The following is a 15,263-nucleotide window of genomic DNA, read 5'->3' on the forward strand; positions in this document are numbered from 1 at the left end:
CATATCCACGGAGTGCATGATGATGAGTGGGGCGAAGCGCCCGTCCGTCCGTCCGTCCGTGCCTCCGCCTGAGCGACCATCCGTCCATGCGTCCTTCCGTGCATCTGTCTATCTGTCCATCCATCCATCCATCCCGCCAGCGGTACTTTGAGTGGACACTCCAAGTACCGCCATCTCGCGTCTTTTCATCATATACTCAGCATATAGAAGTACCACCATTCAGCGGACATTCAAGGGCTAACCGAAAGATGGCACTCACGCACTTTATTGCGGCCTGCGTTTCGTGTCTACTTCCCACCTTTCGCCGCCTCTAGTACTATATACTAATTCACTATATTCATGGCCCTGCGGCCCGACCCTCGCTAAGCCTGTTTAGAAAAGTATGTTGTCACAGACGTCAACAGCATTTCAACAGAACACTTTCTTTTTAGACATACAATAAAGGTGATGACAAAATAGACCTAATTCAAATAAAAATAAATATGAGATGACGTGGAAAGAACATGTACATTTGATGGTTCACACACACACAGCCACACCAAATTGTGTCACAAAAGGGAAGATACACATATGAATATAGTAAGGTAAGCAATAGGCACAAATAAAAAATGAATATGTACCTTCCGAATATTTACATGTTGGCATGTCATTTCTGCCGGCGCATCGACACACCACCCTGCCAATAAACCTTGCAAAAACCAAGGAGTTTACGTCCAGCAAGTTTAACGTGGGAACACGTTTCGGTCAGATAGTGCTCAGAGTGCGTCCTTCTGATACTATTTTTTTAATAAGCATCAAACTCTAGGCTAGTTTTATTGAAGATTAGGTCACCAATGTAAGTTACTCCATTAAAACCAACTATCTTTTTATTTGTGATTAACGTGCACGAGTTTCCTCCTCAATTGAAAAGGGTGCGCGCGTGTCGCTCCTCTAGTCCAGCCGTGGAGGTGGCTAACTACTACGACTACTACTACTACTACTACTACTTCATACATCGCGGAGGAACAACCCACGGCATAGGGAACTTCGCCCCCAAAAAAGGGACCTGCGCAGTGCCTATATGCCGAATAAGTGGCGTTGCGGCGCCAACGTGATGACAGCAGGAGCGCGTTCGCCGGGGCGAAGGCCCGCTTTTGGCGGGAGTTTCTGCAGCGGCACATTCGCTTCAGCTGCAACGTCTGCGAGAGCCTGTGGCTCAAGAACAACCACTGTGAAACGCATTTAACTGCTCAGCCCATTCCTCTATGACCGTTATCATGCGAAGTACAATGTGCGGCATGTGAAATAACACTGTGGTAAACCCAAGCCAAACGTGTGTCCAACCTCCTTAAGAAGCACGAAAACGTAACCAATAATTGTGAGAGGCTTCAGTGATATGCTGTGTTGAAACTACTGCTAAACATCGAGACCGCACGTTTTAGCTTTCGCTGGTTATCTATTTGTGTGGAGTGTTTGGGCGGTCATATTTTTTAGCTGTGTTGGTGCTTTTGAGAAAGGTTTGGTTGGTTGTTGCGCTGGCCGATTGATCGGTCGAAGATTTCAACGTCGGTAAAAGAATGTAAGCTGCTGTTGTGCATCCTGCTCAGCCAAATTATGAAGAGCCCCTTCTTGCGGAACATAAAGGTAATTTTTTTTTCGGAAGCTCACGGGTGCAGCAGGTACTTAATTTATGTCGCCGATTTTGCCGTTTGTCTGGAATTGTAGGTAGTGTGCCATCATTACTAGAAAGCTCTTCAGAGGCATCTGCGATGGCGTTCGTTACTGGTGCTTCTGACACCCACCCGCGTGCAAGTTTTGATGCATAAGAAACTGCCGCATTGTTTTTGTTGTTGATTGGGTGAGCGCTGAATGACGATACCACAACCTAAGTGACACAACTAGATTCCGATTGCAAAATTTCATCATTCTGCAGTGCCAGAGAAATAAGGCCATGTGACAAAAGACACCTCTTGAACTGGTCGTACCATAGTTGTACATCTTTTGCCACCGCGTTTTCTCGTCAATCATGAGCGCTTTGGCGACGCAGGCGGTGAGCGTTAGCAGCAACTGTGAAGTCGCGGGATGGAAAACAGCGCGGTGGAACACGCACACGAGGCGAGAATCAAAGGTATCGGGTTGTGGGCAACCCCTCGTGTCCCGTGATAGAGCGAGAATGTTGAAAACGCCGACTTTCGTGCAGTAGGGAAACCAACTAGAACTTTCGGTTTTTCTGCAGAAAGATGCATGGATGCCTTTTGGTGATATATCTATGTTCTCTGTATATCCTATGTCTCTGTAATGTACACCTCATAAACAGCAACGCAAATATCAGCTCCGTATCCTGAATTCAGGTAAGGCACTTCATCTGTGGCAAATAAGCTCGTGAAGGTTTTCTCTGTGTACAATTTAATTAATATGATATGTGGGGTTTAACGTCTCAAAACCACCATATGATTATGAGAAAAGCCGTAGTGAAGGGCTCCGGAAATTTCGACCACCTGGGGTTCCTTAACGTGCACCCCAATTTAAGCACACGGGCCTACAACATTTTCGCCTCCATCAGAAATGTGTACATTTGTGTGTGAAATGTGTACTTATGCGTACATTTTAACTTCTTGAGATGAAGGTGAACAGAAAGAAGAAAAAAACAGAGTGTTTGGAGAGTATTTCCACCACGGAACAGTAACGTTGGCTCTTGGAATTGATAGATACCACCTCTTTTTAGGAATAGAGTGAAATATACATAACTTGCACATGATGCCACAGACAACTTCTCTGCACTGGGTGTACGCGGCCACCGTGACTTTCTATCTCATTAGAGAGTGTCAGTGCAGAGAAGGACCCCTCGCGTTTTGTTTTTTTTTTTTGTGCCCTGCTTATTCTCGTATGTTCGCCAGCCCCGCCAAGGGGGAACACAAAGAATTGGAGGAGACTGGTACCAATCTAAGGTCACCCTTTTTATGCTCCGCGTGGTCGAGCATGAGCTCAGGCTGCATTTTAACCGGCTGGTGCCTGAAAATGACGACCAAAGTGACGTCATTGTGACTTGTGTATGAAGGTTCTGCGTTTTTTTTTTTCACAAAATGCCACGTCCGCACCGTGAACTCGAGGTGATGACGTTTCACAGAGCAAGAATTTCAGCATGCCAAGATTGCGAGCCGTCGCCCACGTCTCTCAAAACAGATGCACACCTCAACTGCGGTTCCCAAAACTGTGACAAACAGCCCCGGTAGTGAACAATGCTCACGGCTGGGTGCTTTAGCGGAAGGGGGGGAGTAGGATGAAACGAGTGGCGAAGAGAAGGAAATGAACACGTGTGGCCTGCAGGCGCCTCGGGGAATGTAACGTCACGGATCGCACGCAGAGATCAACACTACGGCCAATTGTTTTAAAATACGTGAAATAAGCACTGTTTATTGAAACTTTCGCAGCTCCCGATTAGAGTCTCAAAGTTACCATCAGCTTTCCCACGCTTGTTAACCATTATTTTAAAATAGGGCTCTCGCCTATTTGCTGTAGATAGACATGCGTTCTAGATTACGTTGATGGAGTGCACACCGTTCGTGACTGAAAGGCGCTACTTATGCAAAAGAGAGAGAGAGAGAGAGCTTTACCTGGAGGACAATCATACCTGCCTAACAATTTCCGAATACCAAAAGTTTCATGGGAGTTTTGTGAGAAAAAGGCACCCCAAAATGTTTCTTTTCAAATTGCGTCGTGCGCATACAGATGACCGTGAAGACCAGTGAATAGCATCGTTTTATTATCACGTTGTCACTCGCTACAGTTAAAAAGTCCAGTTGACACCCAATTATATGGTAGTCACTGATTATCATTATAGCTATTTTCGCTTCTTTTCCTGCTTTTGCACATGTTGCTGAAATAAACAGCCTTTTACTAATGTCCCTTCGAGCACTGCTTAGTGGTCCCTTAAACAAATATGCATATTCACGCAACTATTTGCAAACACCACCAGACAAAAATAAACGCACCGCCTTGGAGTCGGGGCCGCCACGTTTCGGATTCGCAGCATGAAGGTTCCTTCTCAGGTCATTTCTCGTAGGCTCCGTTCCACCGGCTTGCTTCCGTGGCTCAAGAGCAAAGCGTCGTAGAGAGCCTTTGTTTTGGCGGAGTCCAGGTCATCGTACATGCCGCAGACCTGACGCGTCGGGTCGCAGTCCAGTACGGCGGCGAGGAGAACACCAAGGTCCGAGTGAATCTTCTCGTTCGGAGCGTAAACCGCCATGTAAGGCAGCTTGCACCAAAGGCACAAACAAATCACGTGTGCCGGAGCTCTGGGTTCGGGGTCATCGACGAGGATGCAGCCGTAGACCGCTGTCTTGTCTTCAGTCACCGTGAACGTCGTCCGATGGCCGAGGAGTTTCAAGGCGCTCGCCATGTGCTCGACAAGATGGGCTGCCTTGTAGCCCCCGGCTTTCGCTACGGAGACGGTGAATCTGAAGAGGGTCCACACGGGCAGAAGATTCAAAGACGATAGCCAGCAGTAGAAAAAGGCCACGCGATCCAGTCGGACTTGGCGGCTGGACCCCTTTTCCACCGCTCTACGGAGTGCCGCGACGACCAGTGTTTTCTTGCGCCATTTCCTGACGCCGGGAAGCCACGGATAGTCCAGCCATTCCAGGGTGCACAGCATCGTCCCCGTTGCCTGGGCGACGAAGCGAAAACACGTGTCCAATTCCCGGGCTGTCATATATACGGAACGCCGAAACTCGGTCCAGAAAAGCACAGGCGTGTAGTGGTGGTGGTAGTGGTTCGAAGAGGAAGAAGGCGCGAGATTTCTGCAGCCCGGCAGGGAGCACGGTGCAGCGCCTCAGCTGTACGACTGCGGAGGTGAACAGAATGTGATTTCAACAGGCGGCCACCTGGTTGGAGAAGGTGTTCACTATCGCGCGAAATGATTCATCCGAGCGCGTGCTTGTGTTAGTCACGTCTCTTGTCCATAAAGAGTTTCTGGGCCAGCTCTTCCATAGATCAACCCACCCTTAGGGCCAGTGTGCGGAGGGGGGGGGGGGTACTACTGAAGCTTCGAAGGTCCGGTGTGTACGAGCTGCCAAGAAAGCTTTCGTCTATTGTAAGTGTTTGCGAGCAAGCCTCACCTAGCAGTGGGGTCCCTTACTCACTCGCATTTTTTTGTACTCTCCCTCTACTGTTAGGTGCTCTCTTTCCCGGAAAGGTAGGTTTCTCGATCTTCAACATTCATTTTTTAGATACATATTGTCCGACGACGTCACAGACAAACCTATCCATGACATCACGGTTTACAAAAAAAAAAAACGCCGTCATAGCAAAATGCGTCCCCCCTACTCGTGATTTTCTTGGATCTAAGCCACATTTCTTGTACATGGTTAGCCCGCTCACTGTCTGCATGTTCCTGCGTGCCCACGGGGTTTATTTTCGCTTTTTCGTTGTTCCCCGAAAATGCTACCCGGGCTGCAAGATATGCACGCTGCACACTGCACATGCAGACCGAATTGTTCGTCGAAGAAGTGACAAGTATTGAAGCGCATCGTACCGTCGAAAGTCCCAGCATTATGGCTAGCGGCCACGGAAGTTTCAGAAAGAACTCTACAAAACTCGTGGTGAGCGCGTAATCGCATCGGATGGTTTCGAGATTATCTCGATGGTTATTAGTCATTAGGCGCGGTTCTCGCGAATGCAGTACATGCACGTGTGATGGGACGATAACAAAACTCCAGAAAGGAGCGTGACAACGTAATTTCATTAAATGGCCCTCACGGCATTCTTGACGTTAAATTGCCACACGTGGGTCGTCAAATGACCAACCAGACTACCACTCAGAATTCAACATTCGACAACCCAACCATTACACCGTATTGGCCTGAATGAGCCCCGTTCTTCCCATTAGACGAGTCTCTATTTACGTTTATCTATTCGGTAAAACGTGATCACGATCACACGTCCTTTTAATATATTGCACGCGTGTCATGGTATTTGTATCAGGGTTGAAATACAGCAAGCTCTTTTTATTATATTTTTTCTAACCAAAAATGCGCCTTGCACCTTCGTTCGCAGTGGCGCCGCCTTCGCTTGAGATGTGATCCACTGTTCATAGATGGCAGCACCGACTTTATCCCCGATGAGCTGCAACGACGGCGCTAATTGAGGAAATCACGGGCCGTACGTGACTGCGAGTGTTGAGAAACTCGATGCACCGGTCTTCTATACGACAGGTGCACAACAAATAAACAATGGTGCTGGCCCCGGTAGAATTAAGAACAAGAGAGAGTGGGACGCACGTTGGTCTCGTCTTTCTCGGTATGGTCACTGACGTTTTGGCTCACAATCCAGCCTTTGACAAAGCATATCTTGCCCTAAACATATACTTATATATACACGGTTAAAAATTGCAAAAAAGCTCAGTAGAACCTCCTGTGGAAGGAAATCAGCGTAACGAATACTTTGCGAAGAAGGCTATCGTAAATCCCATTAAATCTCAGAGTTGCAGAAGGAGGCACCGATGCTTTTTATTGGCTTCTCGGATTGAAAAATTCTCGCGGCAAAATATCCAAGCGTTTTTTTTTTTTGTTCGACCGCCGCAAGATGAGTGAGAGTGAGCTGTTAGCGAGCCAAGTGAAATAGTGATGTGAAACAAATGGTCTTCCAATATCGAGGTATTGATGTGGCAAGGCATGACACACTTCGTCCAGCCCCAGGAGAAGCGATCATCAAGGTCTGCACCATATGGTCTCTATACACGCATACAATACATAATTTAGGGATCATCTCAGGCGTACAGCGTGGTTTGCACTTGCTCATAAAGGTTGTCGGTCTTTACGTTGGGTGCATATATAGTATTTCTAGCGTCTGAGTTTTCTACTTATAATATTCATGCACTGAGTGCAGCCCTGAAATACATGGGTGCTCGAGATATCTATATGCTTCAATGCCCACGCACACAAAAAAGAAAACTTTGTATTGCTCACAGAGTAACCAGAATAGCGGGGCATTTAAAATGTAAATTTGATAGCGCATGTACCATTATGTGTGGTACGTTCTTTTTTTTTTCAAGCGAGTATGTCTTGCCAACTCAGCGGTTATAACTTATAACGTATGATTTGCATCGCAGAGTAACTATTTGAAGCACAAATAGTACGGTTCTGTTGAAAGGTCATATATTTTAAATTTTGCGTGCGAGCAGTTCCTGCGACAACTGTAAATTGCACTCGGTAACTAAAAAATATGATTACTGAGACGAGCGATGTTAAAAATGTTCCTTTTTTTTAATAAGAAAACGAAAATACGGCGAAAATGCCTCGCGCTGTGAGAATAGGCTATGCGATAGGATAAAAAGGTGGGCTAGTTGGTTATTTATGATGGTTCGGCGAACTGGGAGCGCGGGGGTAAACACAGACACAAAGCAAACAGGAGGCACACAGCACGAGCGCTCATCAAAAGGCAGAGGATGTTTGCAGAAACATGCAAAACGACTTTTTAAGTGTTTTTTTAGGAGTGGTGTATAGCATACCGCTAACGTGCGCTCACATGTAAATCGGCCAGACCGGCGATGTTTGAATATCCGCCTCCGGGAGCATTTAGGTTCCTTGAAAAATTGTTCTTTTTCCGTTTTAGCTTAACATTGCAATTCCTGCAAGTGTCAACCATTGTTTCAAAAAACAAGTGTACTTTTTCGGCATTCGCTTCAAACCACGCGTGAAATTTCCGAAGCATATCACATTTCTAGAAATGAGAATCATATTGGCCATCCGTCATTATCACTACTTGGCTGCGAGTTTAACTATATTGATATTTTGTAGACAAGTGCTTCGAATGAACGCCACGCTTTCTGCTCACACTATCATCTTATTTCTGTTGACATGCGCACTCTTGTGTACTTATATGTCCTTCAAACGTGAGAATAAACCAGTTGTTAGTTGATGCTGTGTGCCTCCTCTTTGCTTTGTGTCTGTGTTTAACCCCGCGCTCCCAGTTCGCTGAACCATCATTAGGCTATGCGAAGCAGTCGACGAGTAGCCGCTTACGCCCCATTATGTGACATTCAGCAAAGTTACACGAGGACAGGCGTATACTGCATAAATGCAGCATGTGACGCTGGTTAATCTGAAGCGTTAACTACTCCGCGATGCTGAAAGGTGTGTAGATTGTTGAGTGCAACGTCACGTCGGTACTGGGCTGAAGAAATATTTTTCGAGAAATAACCACGTTGCGCTTATACGGACGAGCGGCATTCACAGTTGAATGCCTGCGACGTAGATATAAACGGCAGGGTGATGGTAGTGCAAACGTCATTATCCGTTATATCGCTGTGAGAGCGGGCAAACCAATATTACGGAACTGACGCCAAATAACAGCCGTTGTTAGCATTGGCCATTCCCTGTGTTAGAAAACTTTGGTCACAATATTAGCAGGCTCTTGTCAATAGTTAACAACAATGGCTAACTATTCGCTCGTATACAATCTTAACAAAACACAAGCCAAGGCTGGCTAACAGTTATTAGCCAGTGCTAGTCAAACTGAGGAGCCGAGCATGGCTCGGCAAACTTGTCAACGTTTCACTTTTTTAAAGGCAACCAGTTTGAAATCATCTGAATTGGTTTTTTTTAAGCAACGCATATTCGGGTAGACGCAGTCAAGCTCACAATTTTATTCACAAAGAGGGAATCATAATTATTATTGTTCGTATATTAAAGGGTCACTCACCAGGTCTGACAGTTTTGAGCTGACAAGCGCAATGCGTAGACGAGGCATTCATAATCACGCCTGCCAAAATTTGCACGCGGCGGAAATGGGTCGAATTTCAAGATGAACGCTGCTCCCCATCCCTTCTGCCGGCACACACCCAGAGACTGAGGGCATGACGTATGCGTATGAATGGCCTTACGTACACGGCAATGCAGTGACGTTGGTCCTCTACGTAGGTGACTCTGCTCTGACGGTGCAAACAGTGGCACGTGACATGGTGATATTTATTTAACACGGCATGCGTAGTTTGTGTAATTTGTTGCTTGAAGAGATAAATAAAACTCTAGATAAATAATGAAACGGAATAAGGGAATGTGAGCGTCTTTTTTTCAATTTTTTCCCGCGAATGGCAACGAGATGCAGGGCTAATGTGTCGGAGTTTCGCATGCGTTCGTGTCACCGCGGTCAGCGCATGGAGCAGATGCCCGCCGTGGAACGCTCCTACCTACGCGTTCGCGCACTCATTGTACCCATCTACTCTACCGCGTCTAAGCCAGCGTTTCAAAACCATCCCGCCGAAACAAGCAGTAGACCTCAAAACAACGCTGGTAAAAAAAAAACGCCACTCGCGTGCAAGGGGGTTGGGCTCGTTCGGCCACGTCATGAGCACGTGACCTCTTGGTCGGATGCCAGAGAGGGTGGGGAAGAGATTTAGCTTGTGAAGGCTACGCGGAGAAGGGGCAAGGGTTCGAGTTCGCCTCCTCTCATCCTCGTTTCACGCCACTTCCAAAAAAAAAAGTGGTTTCTCCGCTTGTAATGAACTGATTCAAAAAAATTTTGTGACGAAATGTTCCTCATCGGACACCGAACAACTTCCACTGTTTAACTAGTATTTGGTATGGGGACTGGTGAGTGGCTCTTTAACGTCCCGAAACTGTGATATGATTATGAAGGTCGTCGCGCCCCACCACGGTGGTCTAGTGGCTAAGGTACTCGGCTGCTGACCAGCTGGTCGCGGGATCAAATCCCGGCTGCGGCGGCTGCATTTCCGATGGAGGCGGAAATGTAGGCCCGTGTGCTCAGATTTGGGTGTACGTTAGAGAAACACAGGTGGTCGAAATTTCCGGAGCCCCCCACTACGGCGTCTCTCATAATCATTTGGTGGCTTTGGGACGTTTAACCCAACATATCATCATAATGAAGGTCGTCGCATAGGAAGGCTTTGAAGATTTTCAACATGTGGTGTTCCTTAACGTACACGGGCTTCTGGTATTTCGCTCACTATCGGAATGCTACACCGCCGGAATCGAAATTGCGTCCTTAGGATCAGCAGCAGAGCACCGCGATAACTGTACCATGGTGGAGGAATATATAAAACAAGCTGATACTAATATATGGGGTATTACACGTCAGAAAGGCAATAAGTATGCATATAAGAGAAGCCATATAGTGGAGGACTCCGGTAATTTCGACCATGTCTTCAAGGTGCACTGGCATCGTAAAGTACATAGGCCTCTCCCGTTTCAATGCAACCGCCACGACAGAGATTGAACACGTGGATTTCGGGTCAGCAGCCGACAGCCTGAACCACTGTTCCGCCGAGGCGGATAATTACAAAATAACTGGCATTGCGCACATTTACTTATAATATTTTATGACTTGAAATGACCCGTGGGGAGTAAACGTATGAAGGAATCAATCAATCAATCAATGAACGCGTATAGATATGACTGCATACTTGCACAGGGCTTCACTTCCTCGCTTACACAGAGAACGAGGGTCCACAAGTCGGAGTTCGACGCATCGTCGTCCTTTAGGCCAGGGCACGTGCACGAAGGTGACTGAAGACCACGTTTACGGGGTGTTTCCAACTCGCTTCAATTTTTCAACGAAGGCGTTCATCCCGATGCGACACACCTCGCAAGCAGCGCAGTCGTCAAGAATGAAATGTGGGCCTCCGGAAGTAACACGCGAAGGTATTAAGCACGGAAACACTGATGGGCGTGTCACAGCGGACCTGCTCGTGGTTATTCAGCAAAAAGCACGCCTCCCCCCCGCCCCCCCGCCCCCCCGCCCCCCACATAAAGAACCAGGGCTTAATCTAAGAAAAGATTGAGTGAAAATCGGACGTATTTTCGCCCCACAGCAATAATCATTTCGCGTTCCTTTCCTTGTATTATCATCGCCACGCGCCCGGCATTTTTCGGTCAAGAACGACATCCCCGTTATCAGCGGGCCACCATAGTGATAGGAAAGTGACGAGAGCCGAGTTTTCAAAAAGGATGACGATTGTTATGTTGGGACATTGGCGCATCCTGCTTAGCCGATCTTTTTTTAGCTCTTTAGAGTTTCCGTCTCGCCCTGACGGTCAAAGCGCGCAAATCGGGGCCTCTCCCGTGGACGTGGTTTGCTTTGCAAAGCTTCTCTCACTTTCCCTCTGAAGGTAGCCTCAAGATAAGGTGATATGAAGTGATAAAGAGAACGAAACTGTGCGCTAAGGCTTCTCAAGTCGTTCGTGCCAAAATCAAGTTTGAAAACTGCGCACGTGCGAGCGCTCGCCGCGCTACACACGCACCTGGTCATATGCGCGAGCAGGCTCAGTTATGTCACGACCAAGGAGGATTAAAGAAAAATTGCTGGAGTGGAAGCTCCTGCGATGCATTGCAAGCAGAAGTGAAGCCACCTATTTCCACGGCCAAGATGGCGGAAACCTGCTCTTTTCTGATAGTGCCCACTTAAAGATCAAGTGGCTTTGATACTTATGTAAATGCTACGTTAGTTTATATTAAAGGATAGTTGTTCTCGACGAAATAACACACAGAAACATGGATGACTGAATCTTCAAAGAACTTTGCCTCCAATTAGAGGCACACTACGGAAAACTAGAAACTTTAAGACGCACTTGGAGCACCATGTGGCCCGAAAATGTTCCCACAATAAAATCTTTGGGCGTGCGAGGGAAACGCTTCGTTTTTAATCGCTGAATGGCGATACTTTATCATGCCCCTAGTAAGATGGCCGCCACAGTCGCCATCTTGCCAGAGGAATGGCTTCACTTCTGCGCAATCATTTTCACCCCAGCAATTTTTTTAATCCTCCTTGGTCACGACTCACCACTAGAGATCTTTTTTGGACACGCCACATGTCTGGCGCTGGTCTTGTATCACGCAGACAGGCCTAATATAAAAAAATAATCTTAAAGCAATGATGTATAGCGTATATATAGGCTTTTCTTACAGATTTACTGTTATTGAAATGCATTACAGACTAAAAGTTTGCCTCGGTAAAATGAGTATGTTTCAAGGTTCAATTCTCGTTAAGTGTTTACCTTCTCATCATGCACCTAATCGCTCTTCACTCGCAACCCGCTTTTTTTTTTATTGATATGATATATAAGGAGATGTTGGCGCACCATTATGGCGCCGGCTACTCCTTAGCCGTTAATTGAAACTTGAACACGTATCTTGAAGCAAAAACATACAAAGCAGTGCATGGAAAATAGAAAACTCAGGCACAGATATGTAAAGACACACTTATACGTACATATCACAATGGTAAGTAAATGTTTGAAAGTCATTCTAAGAAGTCTCTGGAAACAACAAAACACAAACAACAAACACAAAACACAACAACAAAACAACAAAGCACACGTCTGGTCCTTATAAAGATGCATTCGCTCGTATGTACATAATAGTCGACACGTCATTCATTTCACAACACACACGTGATGGGTGTCACATGATACTGTATATAATAAGTAAATGTGTTACAAATGAAAGCTTGTTCTTTGTTAATACTTGTCAGCAATCCCGCTGTCTTGTAAAAAGCGTGTTTATGCTCTTAAAGCGTGGGACGGTAAAACTCCAGTTGGCCACGGGCCCAGAAGTTTTTTCATGCTACTCGCAACCCGCAACGTAACTTGTGTTCGTGTCTAGCACAATTTCTTTCCTGGGAGCAAAAATAGTCATTGCCACTTGGATCCTTAATTTCTGGGAACCTTGTTACTTTCCACGTCTTCATACTGGTTGAACTGCTTTTATAAAAATGGCACCGTATCCACGAAGTGAATGATGGAGAGTGGGGCGAAGCATCTGTCCGTCTATTCGTTCTTGCTTCCGTCCGTCCATGCGTGCGTCTGTGTGGCCGTCTGTGCGTGCGTCTGTTCGTGCGTTTGCACGTCCATCTGTGCGTCCGTCCCTGCGTTCGTCCATGCATCCGCTCCTGCGTCCATCCGTCCGTGCAGCCATCCGTGCGTCCGTCTATGCATCTGTCTGTGTGTCCGTTTGTCCATGCACCTATTCAACACTCCAAGTACTACCATCTCGCCTATTTTCATCATATATTCCCCATATAGAAGCACCGCCATCCTGCGGACATTCCAAGGACAAAACGAGAGGTGGCACACTTTCTTACTGCTTGTGCTTCGTATCTACTTCCCACATTTAACCACCTCGAGTTCATTCATGGTAGTTTTATTGTATTCATGACACTGTGGCTCAACACTCGCTAAACCTTTCTAAAACTAAGGAGGTTACACCCAGCGAGTATAACGTAGCAACCCTTTCTTGTCAGATATTGCTCAATGTACATGCCAATGGCTGCTACTGGTGATCGCAGCGTGCGCATTAACTAAAAGCCGAATGCTCCTGTCTCTCATTCCCCATTAGCAGTCATTGGCATGTACAGTGAGCACTATTTTTTATTGTTCAACAACGCACAGAAGAAATCTGTCACCGGCACCACCTTGGAGGTCAAAATGTTATACTTGTTACACACTACAACGGCTACCAGGGATGAACAGGTGCCGCTATAAGGAGCTTCGCCCCTAAAAGAAAAACGGAAGGACCAAGAGGTTCGCCAGTTTTCAGGCCGGCTCGTTACCCTGTACTGTAGTCAGGAGAATAATACGATGTACAGGTGAGAGGATAAGAATAGAACAATTATACGTTACGGGGCTTTGTCGCTCACTTTCAGCGCTTTCTCTCTCTTTTCGCATAGTACCAGCGAGCACGCCAAAGGCTACGCAGGGAGGGCGATGACTTGATGCCTGAACACACACGCGCGTTGCAGCGCGTCTCTTTTTGACGCGGTACCGAGCGCTCTAAAAGAGAAGAAACGTTGGGCACCGCAACAGCGATGTGAGAATTAAAGAACGCTTTCAGGCGGATGGTTTCAAGAGCGTTAACGCAATGCGGACCGCTAAAACGTGATTTGATTTCCAAACAAGTAGTTGGTACAGAAGTAGCATTATACGAGGTTCCTGGACCTATGTTTCAATATTCAACGTCGATCTAATATTGACTGATAGTGTTTTTTTTTAGGTGGACCATCATCGAACAGTACACGGTCTACAAGGATTTCGCTACTATGGGAATGGGACCAGTGTAGCCAGGATCGCACCTGCGATCACTAGGTCAGCAGCCGTGCACCATAACCACCGCTCTACAGCCGTGGGCAAAACTCCATTTAAAAAGTAAGCACTTCTGATCTTGTTCATCGTCCTAGAGATTTGTTTATACTGCGGCTGAAAAAGCCAATGAGGAAAAAAAAAAAAGACTAGTGCGCCTTAAGCGCATGCATTCGCATGCGACATATCTCGAAAGCGAAGGTAATCGGGAGTGGTTATTTAGCGGCGCAGTTCATATTACGTGAACGGTGATAGCTTTTAGCCATGAGTGGGCGCTAGGTCTAAACGTGGTAATCAATTGTCACGCTATGAAATTGTGAACCTATGTGACGGCATGCGACATTAGATCTGGTCAGGGTCATCCCGAGAACCCTGAGGCACCACAGAAAGACTGCCAACACGCGAGCTGTACTTAGCAGTTTAAAAGCGTTGCATATCCCCCCCCCCCCCAACGTGGTGTAACCACGAAGTGATTAACTGGTCCTGGTCTCCCCCACCCCCCACCTCATGGCATGCCGAGTGAAACTGGCCATTTCAATGAGGTGCTTCTCCTCCCATTCTTCTTAAGAATCCAGTGACCCCCTCCCCCTTTAAAATTTTTTTCGCCATGCCGTTTAGAGTGAAAATAACCATTTTAATTAGGTGTCACTTCCACTTGCGTTTTTCTTTTGCGTCCTGTTAAACTTAGCGGCGAAAAACAATATCTGAAAGCAGAACAAGCTCCGTGGCCAAATAAGTACTAGCTGAAACAATATAATAATAAAAAAATAACAGAAAATTATCGCTGGCATGATAACATCTCGTAAGAATAATTTATATCCCTTCAAGACAAGGTTGATGGTGTTGAGATTAAAAAAAAGAAGGTTACTTGCATAAAGATTTAAGGAAGCACAATAATCCTACAGAAAGAACGGGACCCTGACAGAACTAAGATTATATATCTAAGGCTTCAGCTTGTTCAAACAGACTCTGGAATAACACACACACAGCTGTCATCGCCAAGAGTATCACAATTGGTAATTGATATGAAATAAAACAAATATATTTTTAAGTATTGAAAAATTCTTTCTCGCAAAAACGCATTCGACTACTCCGACAGTGTTCTACGCAAATAAAAAAAGTTCCTCATTTCAGTAAAACTTGTATTGTCGTTGTATTTGCGCACACCAGTTTAACCAAAATTCTTTGTTTCCAC

The 15,263-nt window shown here is 46.3% G+C and overlaps 1 protein-coding gene across 1 annotated transcript; it reads right to left on the bottom strand.

Annotated features, from left to right (window-relative positions):
• Positions 1-3,719: 3,719 nt before the first annotated feature.
• On the bottom strand, positions 3,720-10,639 carry LOC142768431 (uncharacterized). Its single transcript, XM_075870402.1, has 2 exons — positions 10,400-10,639; positions 3,720-4,822 (listed from the first exon to the last, which is right to left on the bottom strand). Exon 2 carries the CDS (start codon positions 4,688-4,690, stop codon positions 4,025-4,027), a length of 666 nt encoding a protein of 221 aa, XP_075726517.1. The 5' UTR covers positions 4,691-4,822; positions 10,400-10,639; the 3' UTR covers positions 3,720-4,024.
• Between the last annotated feature and the right edge of the window lie 4,624 nt (positions 10,640-15,263).

The sequence above is a fragment of the Rhipicephalus microplus genome, chromosome 8 (assembly GCF_043290135.1).
Source record: "Rhipicephalus microplus isolate Deutch F79 chromosome 8, USDA_Rmic, whole genome shotgun sequence".
NCBI lineage: Eukaryota > Metazoa > Arthropoda > Arachnida > Ixodida > Ixodidae > Rhipicephalus > Rhipicephalus microplus.